The following is an 18977-nucleotide window of genomic DNA, read 5'->3' on the forward strand; positions in this document are numbered from 1 at the left end:
GGGATCAAGTTTTTTTGTGTCCGTTAGCAGGGAGGTTGAGTACGGACAGTGCTCACTCTACCTGCCTGGAAGGGAGGCAGGAAAGGCGCGGGCACATGGCGTAAGGACCTGGGTGGGACTGGGGACAGAGAAGCAAGAGCGCTTGGAGGCTTGGCCACAACCAAGAGGAAGAACCCATAGGAGGCAGACGTGTTGGGGCTGCACATGGACACAGACAGGAGAGGGTGGGGGGCCTGGAGACAGACACAGAGGGAAGATGGACGTGAAGGTGGGTGGGCAGGTCTCCTTTCTCCTCCCTGTGGAGGTCTCAAGCCAGGATCCAGTGGTGATGAGAGTCTGTCACCAGGGCCAGGTCCATTCTTCTGCTTTAACTTGAAAGGTTTTGGTTGGTTTTTTTTTTGGTGGGGGATTGAGAGGCCATGAAGTGGTGAGTCAAAGGAAATAAGTGGGGAAAGAGAGCACAGTACTGTACAGTAAAGTGTTTATGTAGGTGGTTTTTTTTTTGGAATGCAGATTTCTTTCAGATTTCCTTATGTAAAGGTGAATATATGTAATGTGACTTTGCATAAAGTGTGAACGACATATTTGTAAATATCTGCGTGTGCACCTCCCCCCACACACACTTTGCCATGAAGAGGAGCTAGGTAGAGGGGGAGCCCTGGTTTAGAAGACATAGATTTGACTTCCCTACTTACTGGATAGGTAACCTTGGATAAGTCACATCCCTTATTTAAGCTTTACTTTCCCCATTTGTAGAATGAGGAATTGTCCCATTGGGTTGTTGTAAGGTTTAAATGAGATCTATGTGAAAATGCTTTGTAAATCATATAATGCATTTGTGGTCAGTTTTCTCCTTTTGAAGCTTCTGGTGGCTCAGTGGACAGAGCACCATGCCTGATCAGCCTCAGACACTCAGTGTCTTTGGGACCCCTGAGCAAGCCGATTAACCTCTTATCTGCCTCAGTTTCCTTATCTGCAAAATGAGGATCATAACAGCACCTCCTTCACAGGATTGTTGTCAAGATATGATGAGATGATAATTATAAAAAAGTACTTACCCTAACACAGAGTAGGCCCTCTGTAAGTGCTCATTCCCTCCCTCCCCTCTCTCTTTTACTGTCTTGGGAGACTCTTGACAGTCACGCATCTTTTGACTTGCCTGAGATCTTTAAGTGAGCTTTCTCAAATGGTATGACATTGACTGGTATTTTCAAGTAGGAGTAAAATGGCCCAACAGAACCAGAACTTGGACTAGCCTCTCTTATTCAAACAAGACCAGGGCCTCACTTTGCCATTGTTTCCTTTTGAATTCTGGATCACAAGGCAGATCATTTATTTATACTTTTGCTTTGTTACCAAATTGGGGGAAGGGTTTGTCGGCTTGCAAGTGATAGGGAACAGTGGGCAGGACAGGAAGGCAAGTTTTGGCTCATTCTGAGAAAGTAGTTCTTAACAAACTGCTGTCTTCAAGTGGGGGCAGGGGAGAAGGGCCCAGAAACAGCCTGGATGACTGTCTGCTATGGAGGTGTAAACAAGAGATCCACCGGACTGAGAGTCTACAGAAGCCCTGGGCTGTGGAGGCAACGGTTTCCTCAGGTTTTCTTTTTTTTTTCTTTTTTCTATTTTTTAAGTTTAATTTTATTTTTCCCCTTGATTATTTATTTTTAGTTTTCAAACGTTCACTTCGATAAGCTTTTTGAGTTTAAAATTTTCTCCCCCTCCTACTACCCCCACCCCAAGATGGCGTGCATTCTGATAGAAGCTGTACTTATAAGCATATTTTTTTCATTAGTCATGATGTAGAGAACAGTTAGAACTGATGGGAGGAACCACAAGAATGAAGTTATAAAACAAAACAACAAAGGAAAAGGAGAGCAAATAGTATACTTCCGTCTGCATTCAGACTCCATAGTTCTTTCTCTGCATGTGGATAGCAATTTCCATTGTGAGTGTTTTGGAGTTGTCTTAGATCCTTGCATTGCTGAGAAGAGCTAAGGCTACCAAAGTTAGTCATCACACATTGTGGCTGTTACTGTGTACAGCGTTCTCCTGGTTCTGCTCACTTCACTCAGCATCAGTCCATACAAGTCCTTCCAGGTTTTTCTGAAGTCCACCTGCTCATCATTTCTTATAGCACAATAGTATTCCATTACATTCATATCCCAGAACTTGTTCAGCCATTCCCCAATTGATGGGCATCCCCTCAATTTCCAATTCTTTGCCACCACAAAAAGAGCTGATATAAATATTTTTGTACATGTGGGTCCTTTTCTCATTTTTATGATCTCTTTGGGATACAGACCTGACAGTGATATTGCTGGATCAAAGGCTATACACAATTTTATAGCCCTCTGTGTATAATTTCAAATGGCTCTCCAAAATGGTTGGATACTTCACAAGTCCACCAGCAATGCATTAATGTTCCAATTTCTCCATATTTTCTTCAGAATTTATCATTTTCCTTTTTTGTCATGATAGCCAATCTGATCGGTGTGATGTGGTACCTCAGAGTCATTTTGATTTGTATTTCTCTAATCAATAGTGATTTAGAGCATTTTTTATGTGACTATAGATAGCTGTAGTTTCTTTCTCTGAAAACTGCCTGTTCATATCCTTTGACCATTTATCAATTGGGGAATGACCTGTATTCTTATCAATTTGACTCAATTCTCCATATATTTTAGAAATGAGGCCTTCATCAGAGACACTGGTTGTAAAAATTCTTTCCCAGTTTTCTATTTCCCTCCTAATCTTGGATGCATTGGCTTTGTTTGTGCCTCAGGTTTTCTTTGCAAAGGCTCCCACTCTGTTGCAAAGCTTCCCTCTGATTACAAAATACCTGAGACTTATGCCCAAGAACTTCAGACAAGTGTAGTCAGTGCAAAGGCTTCTGGGAATCTGCAGCCACAGGGGCGGGTATTTTCTCTCTCAGTCCCAGCAAGAACCAATTTAAAGTGTCTGTGTTAGGTGGAAATTTGACTTTTTACTTTCTCCAGACTCACTTTTCTCGTGATTTTTGGCCAACTCAGAATGCTGTTCTTTGTGTTTGAACAATTTCCATGATCTGAAAGCACAGTTTGGCTTAGAGATGAGACACTGTTATAGACCAGCGTCATTTGCAGTATTAGAGTCTCTTTGGCAATCCTTAGGAAAATGAAAACTGGGCTGTTGTAACTAATTTAAACATACTCAGTGCCCTGAATTATAACCTAACTGGAAAATTACAACTGTCCACACAGTCTGTCTGGTTAAAAAAAAGAAGTTGATTCTTCTATGTTTACTGTGTCGTCTGAAATCATGGCATTTAGTTAGGGCAGTAAACCCAAAATAGGACCCTGAAAGAATATCTTTCTGCTGTGCAAATGCAGACTTGCTTCAGAAGTAGAGAAAGGGGCTTCGTTGCTCTTCCTTGAAGCTGAGCTGTTCATCTAGTGATTTCTGGGTCCTTGCTGCAAAGCCCTTTTTTCTTGTTTCAGAGCCATCGGTGTACAGATTGAGTACCAGAGCTGGAAGCAACTTTGTTGACATTTAGTCTAGCCCCTTTATTTTACAGGTGATGGAACAGGCTGAGGTAAAGGTACTTGTAGACCACTAGAAAAAACCCCAAGATCCTTTTATTCTGCCACACTTTAGGTTCTTTAAACCTTTCTTATACTTGCTCCTCTTACTTCTTAAGGAAGCATAGGAAAGCGAATAGAGTAGTAGGCTTGAGTCAGGGAGCTTTAGATTTGAATCCAGCATCAGGCTCATCATCTATAAAATGGATAGATCAATACCTCTAGCACCTAACCTCAGGCACTGAGGATCTAATGATGAGATGATGTATATAAAGCTTACAAACCTTAAAGCTCTATTTTTTAAAGTATTTAAATATTACATTTAAATTCAAAATTAAATAAAATTTAAATAGTAAATATTTGAAGTGCATTATTATAGGAGTAATAGCATTATTTCTGTTAAGAATTTGTATTCCTAATGTAGCACAGGGGTGAGCACCCTTCCTTTTTCTCTGGTCTATCATTATCTCTTTTTCGACACCCCGATGACTAAGATCAATTGTTGTTGTTGTTGTTAGGTTTTTTTTTTTTTAATTTTGGATAGGCTAGTTAAGTGACTTGCCCAGGGTCACACAGCTAGTAAGTGTTATGTGTCTGAGACCAGATTAGAACTCAGGTCCTCCTGAATTCAGGGCTGGTGCTCTATCCACTGTGTCACTTAGCTGCCCCTAAGATCAATTGTTGTAAAATGACTTACTCTTTTCTTTGGTTTTTCTTTTACACAGTCTCTTATAGACCATGCTATATCATAGAGATGAAAATGAGCTTAGGAACCATCTAATCTAAGCTCTCAATTTTACTGAAGAGGCACCTGATGCTTAGGCAAAATATCTGAGGAGAGTGCCGCATACTGTCAGCCATGAGGAGAGGTTTACAAACCACCGTCCAGAGTAGAATTGGCCAGACAGGAAGTTGAGCCGTCATGGGAAGAATGAATTCTGTACTGGTGGTACTGAAAAAGAAAAATAATAGAAGATAAAGAAGAAATTAAAAGAAGCATAGAAAGGCCTCCAACACATTAAGTTGGTCCCCTGTGAGGGGATTTATACAGTGATGTGGACAAAAATGCTCCTTAAAACTTTTCTGTGTGCATCCTGTAATTTGAAGAGCTGTAGAAATCATTGTAATGATTAACGGATTTTTTTCCCCCCACATGATGGTTTGGGCAGATCAAGGAAGTTTTCCACTCTGGTTAGAATGATGAGAGAAGAGAACTAACTTGTACCCCTGTCACTGGACCTTCTCCTTTAAAGATCCCTCTGTGATCCTTCAGTAAAAAGCCCAGAGATTTAGACTAGAGGAGTGAGGAGGTGAATTTATTAATCTGGTTGTATTGGATTAGTTAATGTTAATTAAATGTTGTATGAGTTCAATGTTAATTCACTTAATTCTTGAGAGAGGCAGTGTGTCATGGTGGTTAGAGAGCTGGCCCCAGAGACAGGAAGACAACCTGGGTTCTGACACGCACCGGCTGTATCACCCAAACAAATCACTTAACTTGTGCCAAGATTGGTAAGGTGCAGAAAAGGTGTTGGTCTACATTAGTAGAGGGAATCTCCATACCTGAGCATTCCCTGTGTCAGCAAAATCACAGACCCAGGCCCTGTGTTGGGAGGACCCCAGCAAACCAGAGGCTTTTTCATTGTCTGTTGAGTGCTTCAAAAAAACCACCTGCTCCCGATGCCTGATTTCTCCTTCGGCCACCCTGAATTGAAAATAGTTAGCCAGAGTCCAGAGGCATATGTTTTTTCCTTCGTAATCATTCAGGAAAATTAGATTTAAGAGATAGGCAGTCAGCTGATGCACCCAGGAATCCTCAGCTTTTAGCATGTATCAAGGCCAAGCTCAAAGCTCATCTTACCTTCTGACAAAGGATGCTTTCTTTAAACCATGTATAACTTTGCTTTTCAGGAAACTCTGTCAGCCACAGAACGTAGGTAGTGTTCCTGGAGACACACCTTCCTCAAGTCCACCACCGAAAGACCCTTTGAATTCCTCATCGCCTCCTCAGGTAGGTGACCTGAAGGGCTAGAGAAAAATGGAGAACTGAATCTGGAGTCAGCTTCAGAAAGAGCTGTTAGCTCCAGAGCCGGGAGGGGGTGACATGGTCACTAATCTTCTCTGGCTCCAAAGCAGTATTGTATGTAAAATACTTCATGAACCTTCAGACACTAAATTGTAAGTGTAAGTAAAGTAGTTATGGTAAAGACCACTGGATTTGGAACTAGATCACCTGGATTAGATGACCTTGAACAAATTGTCATTTAATCTCTCCAAGACTCGGTTTCCTTATCTCTGAAATGGTAATAATATGTCCTGTAATATAGATCTCATAAGATTGTTAAAATCACAAAAAATAATGTATATAAACTGCTTTATTTTTTTCTTGTAAAGTTCTGTATAAATGTGAGCTATTATTTCTGGCATAGGGTTTCCCATGGACCTTTGAAATCTTTGTACTTTCCTTAATTAGAAAAGCTTTTGTAAACAGTACCTTCGTCAGGTCATGTCAGAAAGTGAAATCTGAGTTCATTTCTAGCAGTCTGTGCTAATTGAACTGTTACTGTAGTCTGAATGTACGACAGTGACTGTGATCCGACATAGTTGCAGAATGGCCATATAAATGATGACCAGTTTTCAGAGATTTTGGCCACAGTGGCAATGAAATGCTTAAGCTGTACTAGGTACAGTTGGATGTTTGAAGTGGAAAACACGGAGGGACCAACAGATTCCTATGGTGCTGAAATTATCCCTTCAGCACTGATGTGTTAAGCCCTTAGTGTGGCTGAGAGAGATGCAGAATTAGATAAGGCTCGGCTTCTCTCAAGAAGTTCATAGCCCAGTGGGGAGGGAAAATAACGCAGCTAGCTGGAGCATTCACTGGTGGTATTTGGGCTTGGTGGATTCTGGAGCTTCTTGTTAGTACTTACAGAGTATATGACTAAAATCAACATGACCCTACTAATTAAGTTCATTGAAGTGTGTACTTGCCTGTTAGCTTTTTTTTTTCTTTTTAAGGATAACTTCCTTTAAAAAGAAAAATCTGTTCTTTGTTTCACATTTTTTCCCCATCCGGACTGAAAATTTCATAGCTTTAGGTGACTCCCTTTATGGAAATTATCCACACCAATTTTATCTGTGACTTAGAGAGTTTGCCTGGTACAACTTCCAAGTTAAGCCTGGAGACTGTGAAGGGCTTTGAACCCCCAAGCAAAGCATTTTAGATGTGATCCTAGGGGTGCTAGGGAGCCACTCGAGTTTAATGACTAGTGGGGTGATATGATATGATCTTCTGTTAAAGATAAATTTGCCAGCAGAATAGAGAATGGTTTGAAGCGGGGAGAGACTTGAGGCAGATAGACCCTCCAGCAGGGTATTGCAGTAGTCCAGGGGTGAGATGATGAGGATCTGCACTAGAGGGGTAACAGTGTCAGAGAAGAGAAGCGGGGCATATTCAAGAGATGCTGCAAAAGTGAAATCAGTAGGCCTTGGCTACAGATTGGATATGGTGGATGAGAAAGAATGTTTGCAAATGACCGCATAGCTAGTATGTTTCAGACAGGACTTTAACCTACAGTTTCTACCCTTTGTCCAGTCCACTACTCTGTTCTGTTTCTTTTGCAGCAGAGTAGGTACTTAATTAATGTATGTTGAATTGAACTCTTAGTCTCCACACAAGTCTCAGGCCCATTTTTGACCACAGAACCCAGCAGAACCAAATTCATGTAACATTAGATAAACATCTACTAAGTAATCACTGTGTATGAGATAAGGAGCTTGGAAATTGAGGAGAGACAGAAATAAAAAAATGATAGAAATGGTCCTTAGGCTCAGAGAACTTTGTCTCATATTTATATGATAGTGGTGTATGTTTCTGTAGCACAGGGCTAACCAGGTCCTTCTCCGGTTACCTTATTACTCAGATTATGAACTGCTCTAGAGTGATGGAGGGTAAAGACTTCATAACTAGCACCAACCAACCTTTCTAGCCTTATTTATGTTATTCTGCTTCACAGACTATGCAGTCTAGCCAAACTGGCCGACTTCTTGTTCCTCTCATACAAGCACCACTCCATCAGACCACCACTGTGCCTTGGCAACAACTCTCCTTATACCCAGACTCTTTCCCTCCTTACCTGGCTTCTTAAAATCCCTCATTTGCTTCAAACTCACTTCAGCCACTATGAAATCATCTTCCTAGAACCTTTCCTGATCTGCATAGCTTTTAGTAACTCTCCCCCTCCAAAAAAAAAAGGTTAGGTTGTGTTAATGTGGCATTTTTGTATATCTCTTAGTGTGTTCTATACAGCTGAATATGTCATCTGCCCCAACAGAATATCAGCACGCTTCTGGAATTCAGGGGCTTTGTTGGCCTCCTTTTCTAGCACAGGTCCTGGCATAGATTAGGCCCTGTTTGTTTATTGATAAATGTTTGTTCATTGATAGATGTGAAAGTTTACAAAGTTCATTTTGCTGGCAGGCCTGTGAGCCAGACCTTTGTCAGTAGTGTTGTTATTTGACCGTTTTCACTACCATGTTTAACAGTCTGCAGTGTTTCCCAGGTTTTTCTGGGAGAGCACCATTCAAGCCTCCATAGCCTGGCTCCAACTTTATTTCATAGAACTTCCTTTTAGATATTCTGTTCCTACTATATTAGACTGTTAGCTGTTCCATCTCCATGCCATCATGCACACAAGCTGTCCCACATTCTCCAAGTGCGTTCTCTTCCTCTTTACCTCTGCCTCTTAGAATCAGCTCTGTTGCCACTTGACTCTGTGAAGTAATGCCCCACCTCCACCCCCACCCCCCCTTTTCTCCTTTGCAAAAAAAAAAATTCCCTTTATTATGTAAGTACCTTGATGGTAAGAATAGAGTTACTTTTGTTCTCTTTACCTATCTCGTTACAACCCTTGCATATAATAAGCACTTGATAAATGTTTGCTGAATTGAGTTCAGTCTCATCATTATACAGATGGAGAAAGTGAGTTTTAAAAAGGCTAAGTAGCTATGATGGTCACATAGTTGTTGAATGGCATGCTCTGGATTTGATTCTAGGTTTTCTGACCCCCAAGTCCACGGTTCTTTTCATGACACTATCCTGTTTTCCAGTAAAGTGGAAATAAAGGGATAGGAACACAAGAGAGGAAGGTAGAGTGCTGTGAGAAATTAGAAGAGAAATTAGCTAAATTAGAAACTACTTTTATCTGAGGAGGCCAGGGAAAGTGTCAAAGCGGCATCCAAATTGAATCTTGAAGGAAAGGATGAATCTACGTAAGCCAATGGTGATGGAATAGACAGTTCATTCCAAGAAGATATGTGAGCCAAAGGCATAAATGCTTTTAGAGAGGGCGGGATAGAAAGCAGGGAGTACAGTGAGTCATGTAGTTTGGCAAGAGCTTAGACTAGATGTAGCGAAGGGAAGAATGGAAATGGAAGTCAGCCCAGTGATAGTACCGTTGTTTCCTTGGTCATGAATTTGACTCACTTTCTCGGTGGAAGGTCCCCATCCAAAGAATGGAAATCACGAGTGAGACGGTGACCCTGCTTCTCTCTTGAGCACCCATTGTTGCTAGACTCTTGAGTCAGAAGAGGATCTGAGGAAGTCTTGCAAACTATTGATATACTACCAGAACCATAGATAATCTTCCCTTTTTTTTAACCAGAAGCACCGACAACCTTGAGGTTTCAGTTTTGTGTTATATGTTGTTGATGTTGTTACAAAGATCTGGGCTGGGATTCTGGAAGAGTTCAGTTCTGATTTCACTAACTAACTTGTGAACTTAGCTTCTCTGGCCCTCAGTTTATGTCTATAAAATAGTTATAATTTCTGCTGGTTCCCAGAATGGTGAACACAAAGTACTTTGGAAAATGGATACTATTCCAGTTAACTTAGCATTTATTGCTGGGGGAAAAAGGGAGAGGAGAAAAAGAAATTTTGCTGTTCCCAAATCTGAACTTGAAGTTAGGAGACATGGGACTAGAACCCATGTCTGCTCCTAACTAGCTTTGTACTTTGAGCAAGTCTCTTCCCCTCTCTAGGCTTCAGCTCCTTTCCAACACCACCGTCCCCTTGTAAAATTAAGCAGTGGACTAGAGTATCTCACAGATCCTTTATAGCTGTAAAATACACATCATTGCTGTGGTGCTTGCTAAACTTCCAGGGAGAAGTTTCTTGGCATCTGCAGCTGTTCACACATGGAAAGACTGACAGAGTTTTAGATATTAGTTTTTGGATTATAGTTGACCTTCTGTTGTACACCAGATATTGCCTTCCCCAACCCTCCTTGATAAGGGTCGTTTTTGTTTGTTTTTAACACATACTGCTAACAGTGTACGAGTTGTGATGCAGGACCACTGGACCAGGGTCAGATGACACTGTTGATATGAATAATTAGTCTTTTGTTCAAGTCATGCTACGGTCCTAGCTGACTAGAACTTTCCAATTAGTATTTACATATATGGTCCTGAAATGAGGTAGGGATTGTCTTGTGGGCTTTCCTTTCCTTGGTTAGCATTTTTTTGGTTGGTCTTTTTCTGGGGTCTTTCCTGTTTTCTCATATAGACAAAAGATCCTGGATAACTTATCAGTCCCTTTACTTTCTGCTCTTCTCATCCCCAAATTTTGCACATTCATTTCCCATAGTCTAAAGTGATCCCTTTTGGGAGGAGCAGGTAATTAGCCTTTCATGTGTCATTGATTGCTCTCTTCCAAATTGGATCCGTGTAGTACCTTTGTCCCAGCTCATCCCATGTGGAATTTGGGTTCGGTCTGGCTTCATCCATAAGGGTGTGGCAGTGCTGTCCAACCAGGCAGAGCACACATGGATTTGAATCGTAGCAGTTTGCTCTACACCTTTGGCCCTGCTGCCCTTCTTGATGTCCTGTCAAGCGGTGTATGAAGGCTTTTGCTGGTAAAAATGAAGAAGTGGGCCTACTGTGATGATTGATTCTAGCTCTGAATTACAACTTGGGGCCTGTGCCAACGACTGAGGTGCCCTTGGTTGATGTCAGGCCACTTCTGAAGCCTTCACGCCAGTCTAGATAGAGCTCAGTCATGCTGAGAAGCTTCATGTTGTGCCCTCTCGCCACTGGAGCCCAGAATGAGGCGGCACCAGGGTATTGCTGTATTCCTTCTCACACCTCCATTAGACATGGGAGTGCCTGGCAGTCAGACTAGTGGTATGATCAGAGATAAATTAGCTTTGTCCTTGCGATTACTCTTTATCCCTCAGGGCCAGCAGTAGGGAAAGCATTGTCCTGGAAAGAGGAACTTCTTGCCCTTGATTCCTTTTGCTTTGAAATAGATTTCCTAAATCCAGACGTGCTTTGTAAAGATGAAGATTCCAACAATATTCAAACAACTAATCATTCAAACTCAGACGCTCAGTTTCTATTCATAGTGAATCTTCTTTGTATTGACTTCATCCTCAACAGCAGGGCTGCTTATTAATGACAAGGAGTCTGTCCATCTTACTGAGCTGTGCCCATCTCTGCTGTGAGATAAGTGGCTGCCCAAAGACAGAGCAGAGCTTGCTTTTCCTTTTTGGGTGATTTTGTGTTCTAGTCTGTGAGAGTGACCCTCACCCAACCCATGCTGTACGTTTGCTAAGCAGTTACTTTCTCTGAGCATTTCTTTTTATGAACAAGTGCAGGTGTGTGGACTACCATCCCCTCCCTTTTTCATCAGTAGCCAGCTCATTGGCCATTGTGCAGATCAGAAAAGGCCTCGGTCTGGTCTCACCATCTGAACTGTGCTCAGCAGCAACACTTCAGGACACAGTCCTCTCCTGCTCACTGGGGGCCTTTCTTTAGATTGTGGACAGAATCTGGAGGGGAAGCAAGGGCAGATGGGCAAGGGGGGAAGGCCTGGTTTCTGTCCACATGATCCCTGGAGTGTTTTTTCAAAAACCAGTCTCTCACCTGATTTCTCTCTGTGCTTTGAGACCCAGTCAGTGCCCAGTCCGCATCTGTGGCAGTGGTGACAGGGTGGCAGTTAAGTGAGGATAGAGTATAATTCAATAACAGTTTTGAGCTCCAGTAGTTGAGCTGATTCATCTGTGCTGAGCACCTGTTGAATCCTATTTCCTAAGCTACCAACACTATGTTACAGTGCCACCTTGTGGCACCGTGGAGACTTGCAAGCAGGGATTCTCCAAAATAATAGCAAGGAGTGGCTTCCACTTTTAATCCTTAGATGAGGAGGAAGACTACAGACTGAGAACCACCAAGGTGCCCGACATCTCATTCAATAACTCTGTAGGATAAATAAACAGCCATACCTCTGGTAGGCCAAATAACACCTTGCATATGGGTATTACTATCTTTCAAATGTGTGCTATTATTAAAATGCAAGTTCATTTTAAAATGTTACTGAGATTCACAGTAGCTTTTTGTCAACATGCATTTTCTCAGTCACCAGATGAATGTCAACTGCTCTCGTGGTGGATGGTCCACTGAATCTTTTGAGAGTTTAAAAAATACTCCAAAAGTTTGGGAACTATTAGATTAGATCTCCCTAAGGTCCCTTCCTGAGTTAACATTCTTTGAGCTGATAAGAACCTGTTGGAATCTAGCATTATCTACAATGTCTGCTACTCTACTAAATCTTCTATTTTTTTTTAAAAGAAACTTTCTTTGTTCTCAGAAACGATCTCAGCCACTGGATTTCATTGACCCGCTGGCAAATAAGAAGCCAAGGATATCTCATTGTACTCAAAGAACTCAGCCCACTTTCAATGGGAAACTGAACTCTTCTAATGGGAAGGAAGTCCCTTCTGCTCCTGGTCCAGCTTCTGTGGCCAATTCAGTCAGCTCTAGCTCCCACCTCCCTGGCCTGGAGCTCCCCCAGCCTCACGACCCCCTCACTGATGTCAGCAATGACATATGTCACAATGGCAGAGACTGTGAGAATGCCGAGGCCTCTGAGAGCCTCAGTCTCCCTCTGCTGACAGACTGTCCCCAGACCAGCAAACACAGTTGTGCCTCATGGCATATGAAAACCAAGAAGAAATCCAAAAAGCACAAAGAAAAGGAGAAGCGAAGTGAGGAGAAACATAGAGAAGAGAAGCAGGACTGTGAACTCATGAAGAACTCCGATACTAAGATGAGTGGGGCTCTGCAGGAAGGCACAGGTAGGTGTCCAGTGGGCAGGCTGTTGGCCTTGGGGACCAGTGGGGAAAGAGGGCTCAGTGACTGTAAAATGTCATCATGTCATGTACAGACACATCATATCATTCCTTCCCAAACTTTCTGTGCCAACACTGGCCATGGGTAACATTTCTCTTGAGAGCCTGGATCAGGATATGCAACTAATGGGGCTCCTTGGTAATCCAAATGATTTGATTTAGAACTGGAAGCTATAACACACACAGTATAGTAGAAAAGGGCACTGAGTGTGTTTTTGGAAGCAAGGCCTAGATTTTGAATTCTGCCTCTGGTATATCCATTTTGTGACCTTGCTTAACTTTTCTGGGGATCAGCTCCCTTCTCTATAAAATGACAGAGTTGCATTAGATTTTCTGTAAGGTTCCTTCTAGTTCTAAATCCTATGATCCTGTAACCGGAGTTGCTAAAGTTTTATCTTCCTGGAAAAATTATAATGGCTGTTCTCTCTGCCATGATCAGGGGGATATGGGGAAAGTGACAATAACCGTTGCCAGGTCTGTTGGGAAGAAGAGAAGATATGGAATGAATCAGCCTCTTGGACTTGGATGGGGACCTGAAAGCATCTAGTCCAACCCTAAAACATGAATACTTTTTTCAGGTTGCTCCCTAGCCAGTGTTTATTCAGCCTTCACTTGAGGACCACCAGTTCCAGAGGACTTGTTACCTGTCTCACCCAAGGCAGCCTGGTCTGTTGTTGGATGGCTTTAGTTACTAGGTTTTCCTCTGTGTTTGTAATAGCCCTAGACTGTGGAGTCTGAACTGGGAGGCTAACGTTTGTGATGACGAGAACCAGAAAAGGTCACAAGAGGGCTTCAGGAAGTTCTATCCTGGGGCTCAGAAAGTCACCTGTAAAAGCATCAGGATGGCTGAGTAACAAGTGATGTAAAAAAAGGCATGGGGATGTCAGTGGGCTGCAGGCCTGGTGTGTGAGTCAGCAATGCCATGTGGTCCTCCAAAAACTGTTGGGATCTCAGACGCAGAAGCTGGGAGGGAATTGCTTGGCTACCTTCCAGCCGGGTCAGAACTGACCTCCAGTGTTGGATCCTTCTCAGAGTTCCCGAGTAGGGTGAACCAAGATGGTGAGACTAGAAACCAGGCCATGCAGGGGCAGGACAGAAGGGATATTTAGCTTGAAGAGAAGATATTGTGTGTTTTACATAATCACTGTCTTCAAGGACCTGATGAGAAAAGGCTTAATAATTTTCTGTTGCTCCAGAGGGCTAAACTGAGAGCAGTGGATGGCAGTTGAGACAAGTAGATTCTTGATCCCTTTAAGAAAAAGATGCTGAACGTTCAGAGCTGCCGGAAAGTGGAATGGGCAGCCTTTAGGAGGTGGTATAGTCACTCTCACTGGACCACTTGTCAAGGATGTTGTACAGACACATTTGCTCAGTTTTGTGCTGAATTTGATTTCCTTCAAGCTCTGAGTCTCTCTGAATCTGTGAAAGAAATGGGTTCTGAAGGGTACTGGACAGTCCAAAGAAGCTGTTGAGTTTTTAAAGAGTGGAGGAGTAGGAGCCCCAGTCGCCTCTGTGAGCCAGAGGCCGAGCCATGTGATGGATCTGCTGCTTCTCTTCTTTGCCCTTTTCACATTTCGCTCACCTACAGTCTGGCATGCCTTTCCAGACCCCGTCGTTCTGGGCTCCAGCCACATTGGCCTGCTTGCCACTCTTCACCCCTGACATTTTGTCCCAGGTCTCTCTGTGTGTCTTTGATCCTCTTCAGAATCAGCTCCAGGGCCACATCCTCCAGAAGGCCTTTCCTGACCTCTTCCTCCCCACCCCCCAACTTGTTAGTTACCTCTCCCCTTACCTTGTATTTCATTTGTGTAGGTTTCTGTATTCGTTTATATATGTGCATGGAAGCTTCTGGAGACCATCCCTTGCTTGCCGTTATCTTGGTATTAGCTCAGGGCTTGGCATGTGATAGGTACTTAATAAATGTTTGTTGATTGAATCAATTTCCTCTTCCTGAAGATACAGTAATATGTACATTCCCATGCATTTGGCACAGACACACGTAGGAAGACTTAAACTTTTCAGAAAATACTAGCATCTCAAAAGAGGAGGTTATTTGCCCAAATGAATCTCCAGTTAATAGAATGTGTGGGAGAATGGTTTTTGAGGTAGAGCCCTCCTGGCAAACATTGTAAGAGTAGGAGCCCTAGGAGAGTTGGGAAACTTTGTTTCTGGTTCCAGCTCGGGGATCCTGCTTCATCTGTAAAATGAGGTGATTGAACTAGTTGATATCTGTGGCCCCAGTTCTGATAGTCTGTAAACCTGTAGTGCCAAAACTGGTACTCCCAAGTGCCATTCCCATCTAAGTACAATGCTGTCGCCTTCTTTATGAAAAGCATAGAGTCCTGGATTTGGAGTCAGAAGACCTAGGTGTGTCCTGTGTCTCTGTTCCTTACGTAATATGTTTGATCGTGGACAAGTCTTTTCCTCATTTTAGTGAGTGGACAAGATTATCACTGAGATCCCTGTGTTCCTGTGAAATGCCTTTTGATTTAGAGAGGTGAAGACCTCTCTAGTTTATGTCAGGGAAGCATATTTCTCTACATTGCAGAGCAAATTGGAGTTCTTGGTGGTTCCTCATAGCTGCTTCCTTATTGTCCAGGGTTGCTTCCCAGGGGGTGCCCATGTTATGTGTGTATAACAACGCATGTCAGTGTCGGTTATTATCAACATTATTATGCCAGCTGAGAAGGATTTGTAATCTTTAAAAATTGGTAGGTGAGTGTGTGGGACCAAATGGAGAGCTTTGTAGCCACAGAAAGAGAAAAAAGCGTTAGATTTTTCTGACAGAACTGATGCCTTCCTTTACCTTAATAAATTACAATCAAGAAAATTTCCAGGGGCAGCTAGGTGGTACAGTGGATAGAGCCAGCAGCCCTGGAGTCAGGAGGACCAGAGTTCAAATGTGGCCTCAGACACATGACACTAGCTGTGTGACCCTGGGCAAGTCAGTTAACCCCATTGCCTAGCCAAAAAAATTAAAAAAGAAAAAAAGTTTCCATGTCTTTGCTACACTAATCAGGAAACCAAATGGCAGGCCCATAGTTGTCATAGAAACTTAGAACTCAGTCCCCGTTGTTGTATTGTAGTTTAGTTTAGAAGCAGTAATGAGTAGTCTGTACTAGTGGGCTAATTCCAATAAGATGAAATATCAGTTGGGTTCAAAAAATAAACTGCATAAGTACACAATAGGGAATATGGTGGCAATAATAATTAACATTTGTGTCATCATTGATATGAAGAAATCCCAGTGATTCTGAACCCTTATAGGTCATCATACAAATCTCATTCCCTATTCTCTGATTTCTTATTTGTATCCCCTTCAACCCTCTTACCCCAAAGTTTAAACCATATTGTTCATGTCTACCACCCAATCAGAGTCCTGGTAGCTGTTATCTGCAGACCTCTGTGTCACTCCCCTGTCCCTTCCATTGTGCCTTCTGGAATACCTATTCCTTAGGTAACAAGCTTCTCTTCATCCTAAATCTTATCTTCTCCCATTCCTTTATCTTCTAGTTTTTACTGAAACTTGGCTTCCTGCTTCTCCCTGGCCCCCCATCCCAGGGAAACAGCCTCCCTGCCCACCCTTTCCAGTGCTGGCTGTACATTCACTCATTCCCCTCTGTTCACTCTGAATACAGTTTGCTCCCACACTGCCACTTCCAGGTTTTCCTCCTACCTCTTTCACTCCATAACCTCTCCTCCTTTGAAGTCCATATTGTTCATGTCTACCACCCAATCAGAGTCCTGGTAGCTGTTATCTGCAGACCTCTGTGTCACTCCCCTTCCTTCTTCAATGAGTTTAATACCTGGCTTACAGTTTTTTTCTCCTCCCCAGGTCCTGCCCTTGTACTAAGGGACTTCAGCATATGTCTTGACTCCACATCAAACATCCTAACCACTCACTTCTTCCATCTAGTCACTTCCCAGGGACTTACTCCTCCACCCCGCGCACCCCCCCCCATGGTCATACCTTGGTTCTTGCCATCACTCACAAATGCATCACTCCCACCTTGAAGACTTCTGAAATCCCCTTAGCTGATCATAATCTATTGGCTTCCCACCTTCCTCTAAGAGACCTTCCTCTTCAGCCACTGTGACCTCCTGAGCGGCCTTGACCCCCAGCTCTCTAATTGAATTCTACACTGTCCTCTTCTCTCCTTTATGGCATGATTGTGCCAGCTAAGCCTCAGCCTTGAATCTTTCCCACCATCCACTCTGCACACACAGGTGCTATTGGATGTAGATGGAGAAAATGACACAACTGTACAGACTGGGTCTGCTACAGTTTTATGTTACACAAACCTCAACTGAGCCCTCACCATATCAGCTCCCTCTCCCACTCTCTCCACAGTGCCTCTTCCAAACCTCATCATCCGTCCTCAGACCTCCCATGGTCCCCTCCCTTCTCAGCTGTGGACCTCTCATATTTTATAGAAAAAATCGACTTCGTTCACCCATGAGCTCCCCCTTCTTCTCATCTCACCTCACTCTCAGGTGCCTTCTGCTACCTTCTCCTCCCCCATCCCTGTCTCACATGATAAGATGGCCTTACTTCTTACCAAGGCTAACCCTTCTACCTGCTTAAGGGGCTCTCATTCCTTCCTGTCTCCAACGTATCACCCCGCTCTGTCATCCTGACTCTATGTCTAATTTTCAGTCTTTCCATTTTTGGCTCATTTCCTACTGTTTACAAACATGCCCTTGTCAGCCTCATCCTCAGAAAACCCTCACTTGATCTTTCTACCCCTTGTGCTTAAGCACATAACTATCTTCCTATTAGCTCTTCTGCCTTTTGTGGATAAATTCCTCAAAAAGGCCATCTACACTAGGTGCTTCCACTTTCCCTCCTCTCACTCTCTTCTTAACTTCTTACAATTTGGCTTCTGACCTTATGCCAGCAAAACTGCTCTATCCAAGTTACCAAGTTGCCAGACCCAATGGCCTTTTCTCTGTCCTCATTCTCCTTGACCTCTCTGCAGTCTCTGACAGTGTGGATAACTCTTCCTTCATGCTCTCTCCTCTCTAGGTTTTCGGGACACTGCGCTCTCCTGGTTCTCCTCCTTCCTCTGTGACTGCTCCTTCTCTGTCTGCTTTGCTAGAACAGAGGCACAGTGGATAAAGCCCAAGAAATTGTTGTTGAACTGTTTCAGTTGTGTCTGACTCTCTGTGACCCCATCTGGGGTTTTCTTGGCAAAGATGCTGGAGTGGTTTGCCATTTCCTTCTCTAGCTCATTTTACACATGAGGAAACTGAAGCAAATAGGGCAAATTGACTTGCCAATGGTCACACAGCTAGTAAGTGTCTGAGGCCAGATTTGAACTCATGGTTCTTTTTTCAAGCTCAGCACTCTTATCCACTTTACCATCTGTCTGCTGGAGTCAGGAAGACTGAGGTTCAAATTTAGCCTCTGACACTTAATAACTTAACCTCTGCGTGCCTTGGTTTCCTCATCTGCAAAGTGGAGATAATAGCAGTACCTCCCCCCAGGGGTTGTTGTAAGGAACAAATGAGATGATAATTAAAGGCCTTCCTACGGTGTGTTGTGGTGGTTGTCCTGTGTGTTGTCCTTATTTCCTCCTCCAGATCATGCTCTCTCACCATAGGTGTTCCTCAGGGCTCTGTCCTGAGTCCTCTTTTCTTCTCCCTCTTTCACCATACCTGGTGTTCTCATCACTTCCCATAGATTTCATTATCATCTTTATGCTGATGGTTCGGCAATCTACCTATCCTGCCTTAATCTCTGCTGTCCAGTTTCGCATTTCCAGCTACATCAGCCTGTTCATAGGCCCTCACCCCTCATTTCCAATCTGTTGCTAAGGCCTATCAATTCCACCTCTGCACTATCTTTCCAATATGTCCCCTTCTGTCCTCTGACTCTGCCACCCGTCTGGTACAGGGCCTTATCACCTCAAGCCTGAATCATTGCAGTAGCCTGCAGGTGGGTCTGCCTGTCTCAAGTCTTTCCTCACTCCTATCCATTCTCCATTCAGCCCAAAGTTAATTTTCTGACCATGTCACATCCCCCCTCTCCCCCAGTTTCAACAAATTTCATTGGTTGCCTGTTGCCTCCTGGATCAAATACAAAATCCTTTGTTTGACATTCAAAGCCCTTCATAACCAATTCCCCTCCTACCTCTCCTGGCTTCTTTTTGATTCAGTGATTTTTGCTGTTCTACAAACAAGATACTCCATGTCTCATCTCTGGGCATTTTCACTCTGTCCCCCGTGCCTTGGA

The 18977-nt window shown here is 43.2% G+C and overlaps 1 protein-coding gene across 1 annotated transcript in view; it reads left to right on the forward strand.

Moving 5' to 3' along the window:
* The window catches only part of ELL (elongation factor for RNA polymerase II), a 148725-nt gene that overhangs the window by 121852 nt on the left and 7896 nt on the right, over positions 1–18977 (forward strand). The window contains exons 7-8 of the mRNA XM_021008881.2: positions 5469–5568; positions 12202–12688. Of these exons, the coding sequence (XP_020864540.1) occupies positions 5469–5568; positions 12202–12688 (587 nt within the window). The remainder of the gene's footprint in view (positions 1–5468; positions 5569–12201; positions 12689–18977) is intronic.

Source organism: Phascolarctos cinereus, unplaced genomic scaffold (genome assembly GCF_003287225.1).
Source record: "Phascolarctos cinereus isolate Bilbo 61053 unplaced genomic scaffold, phaCin_HiC Scaffold_4;HRSCAF=312, whole genome shotgun sequence".
Taxonomy (NCBI): Eukaryota; Metazoa; Chordata; class Mammalia; order Diprotodontia; family Phascolarctidae; genus Phascolarctos; species Phascolarctos cinereus.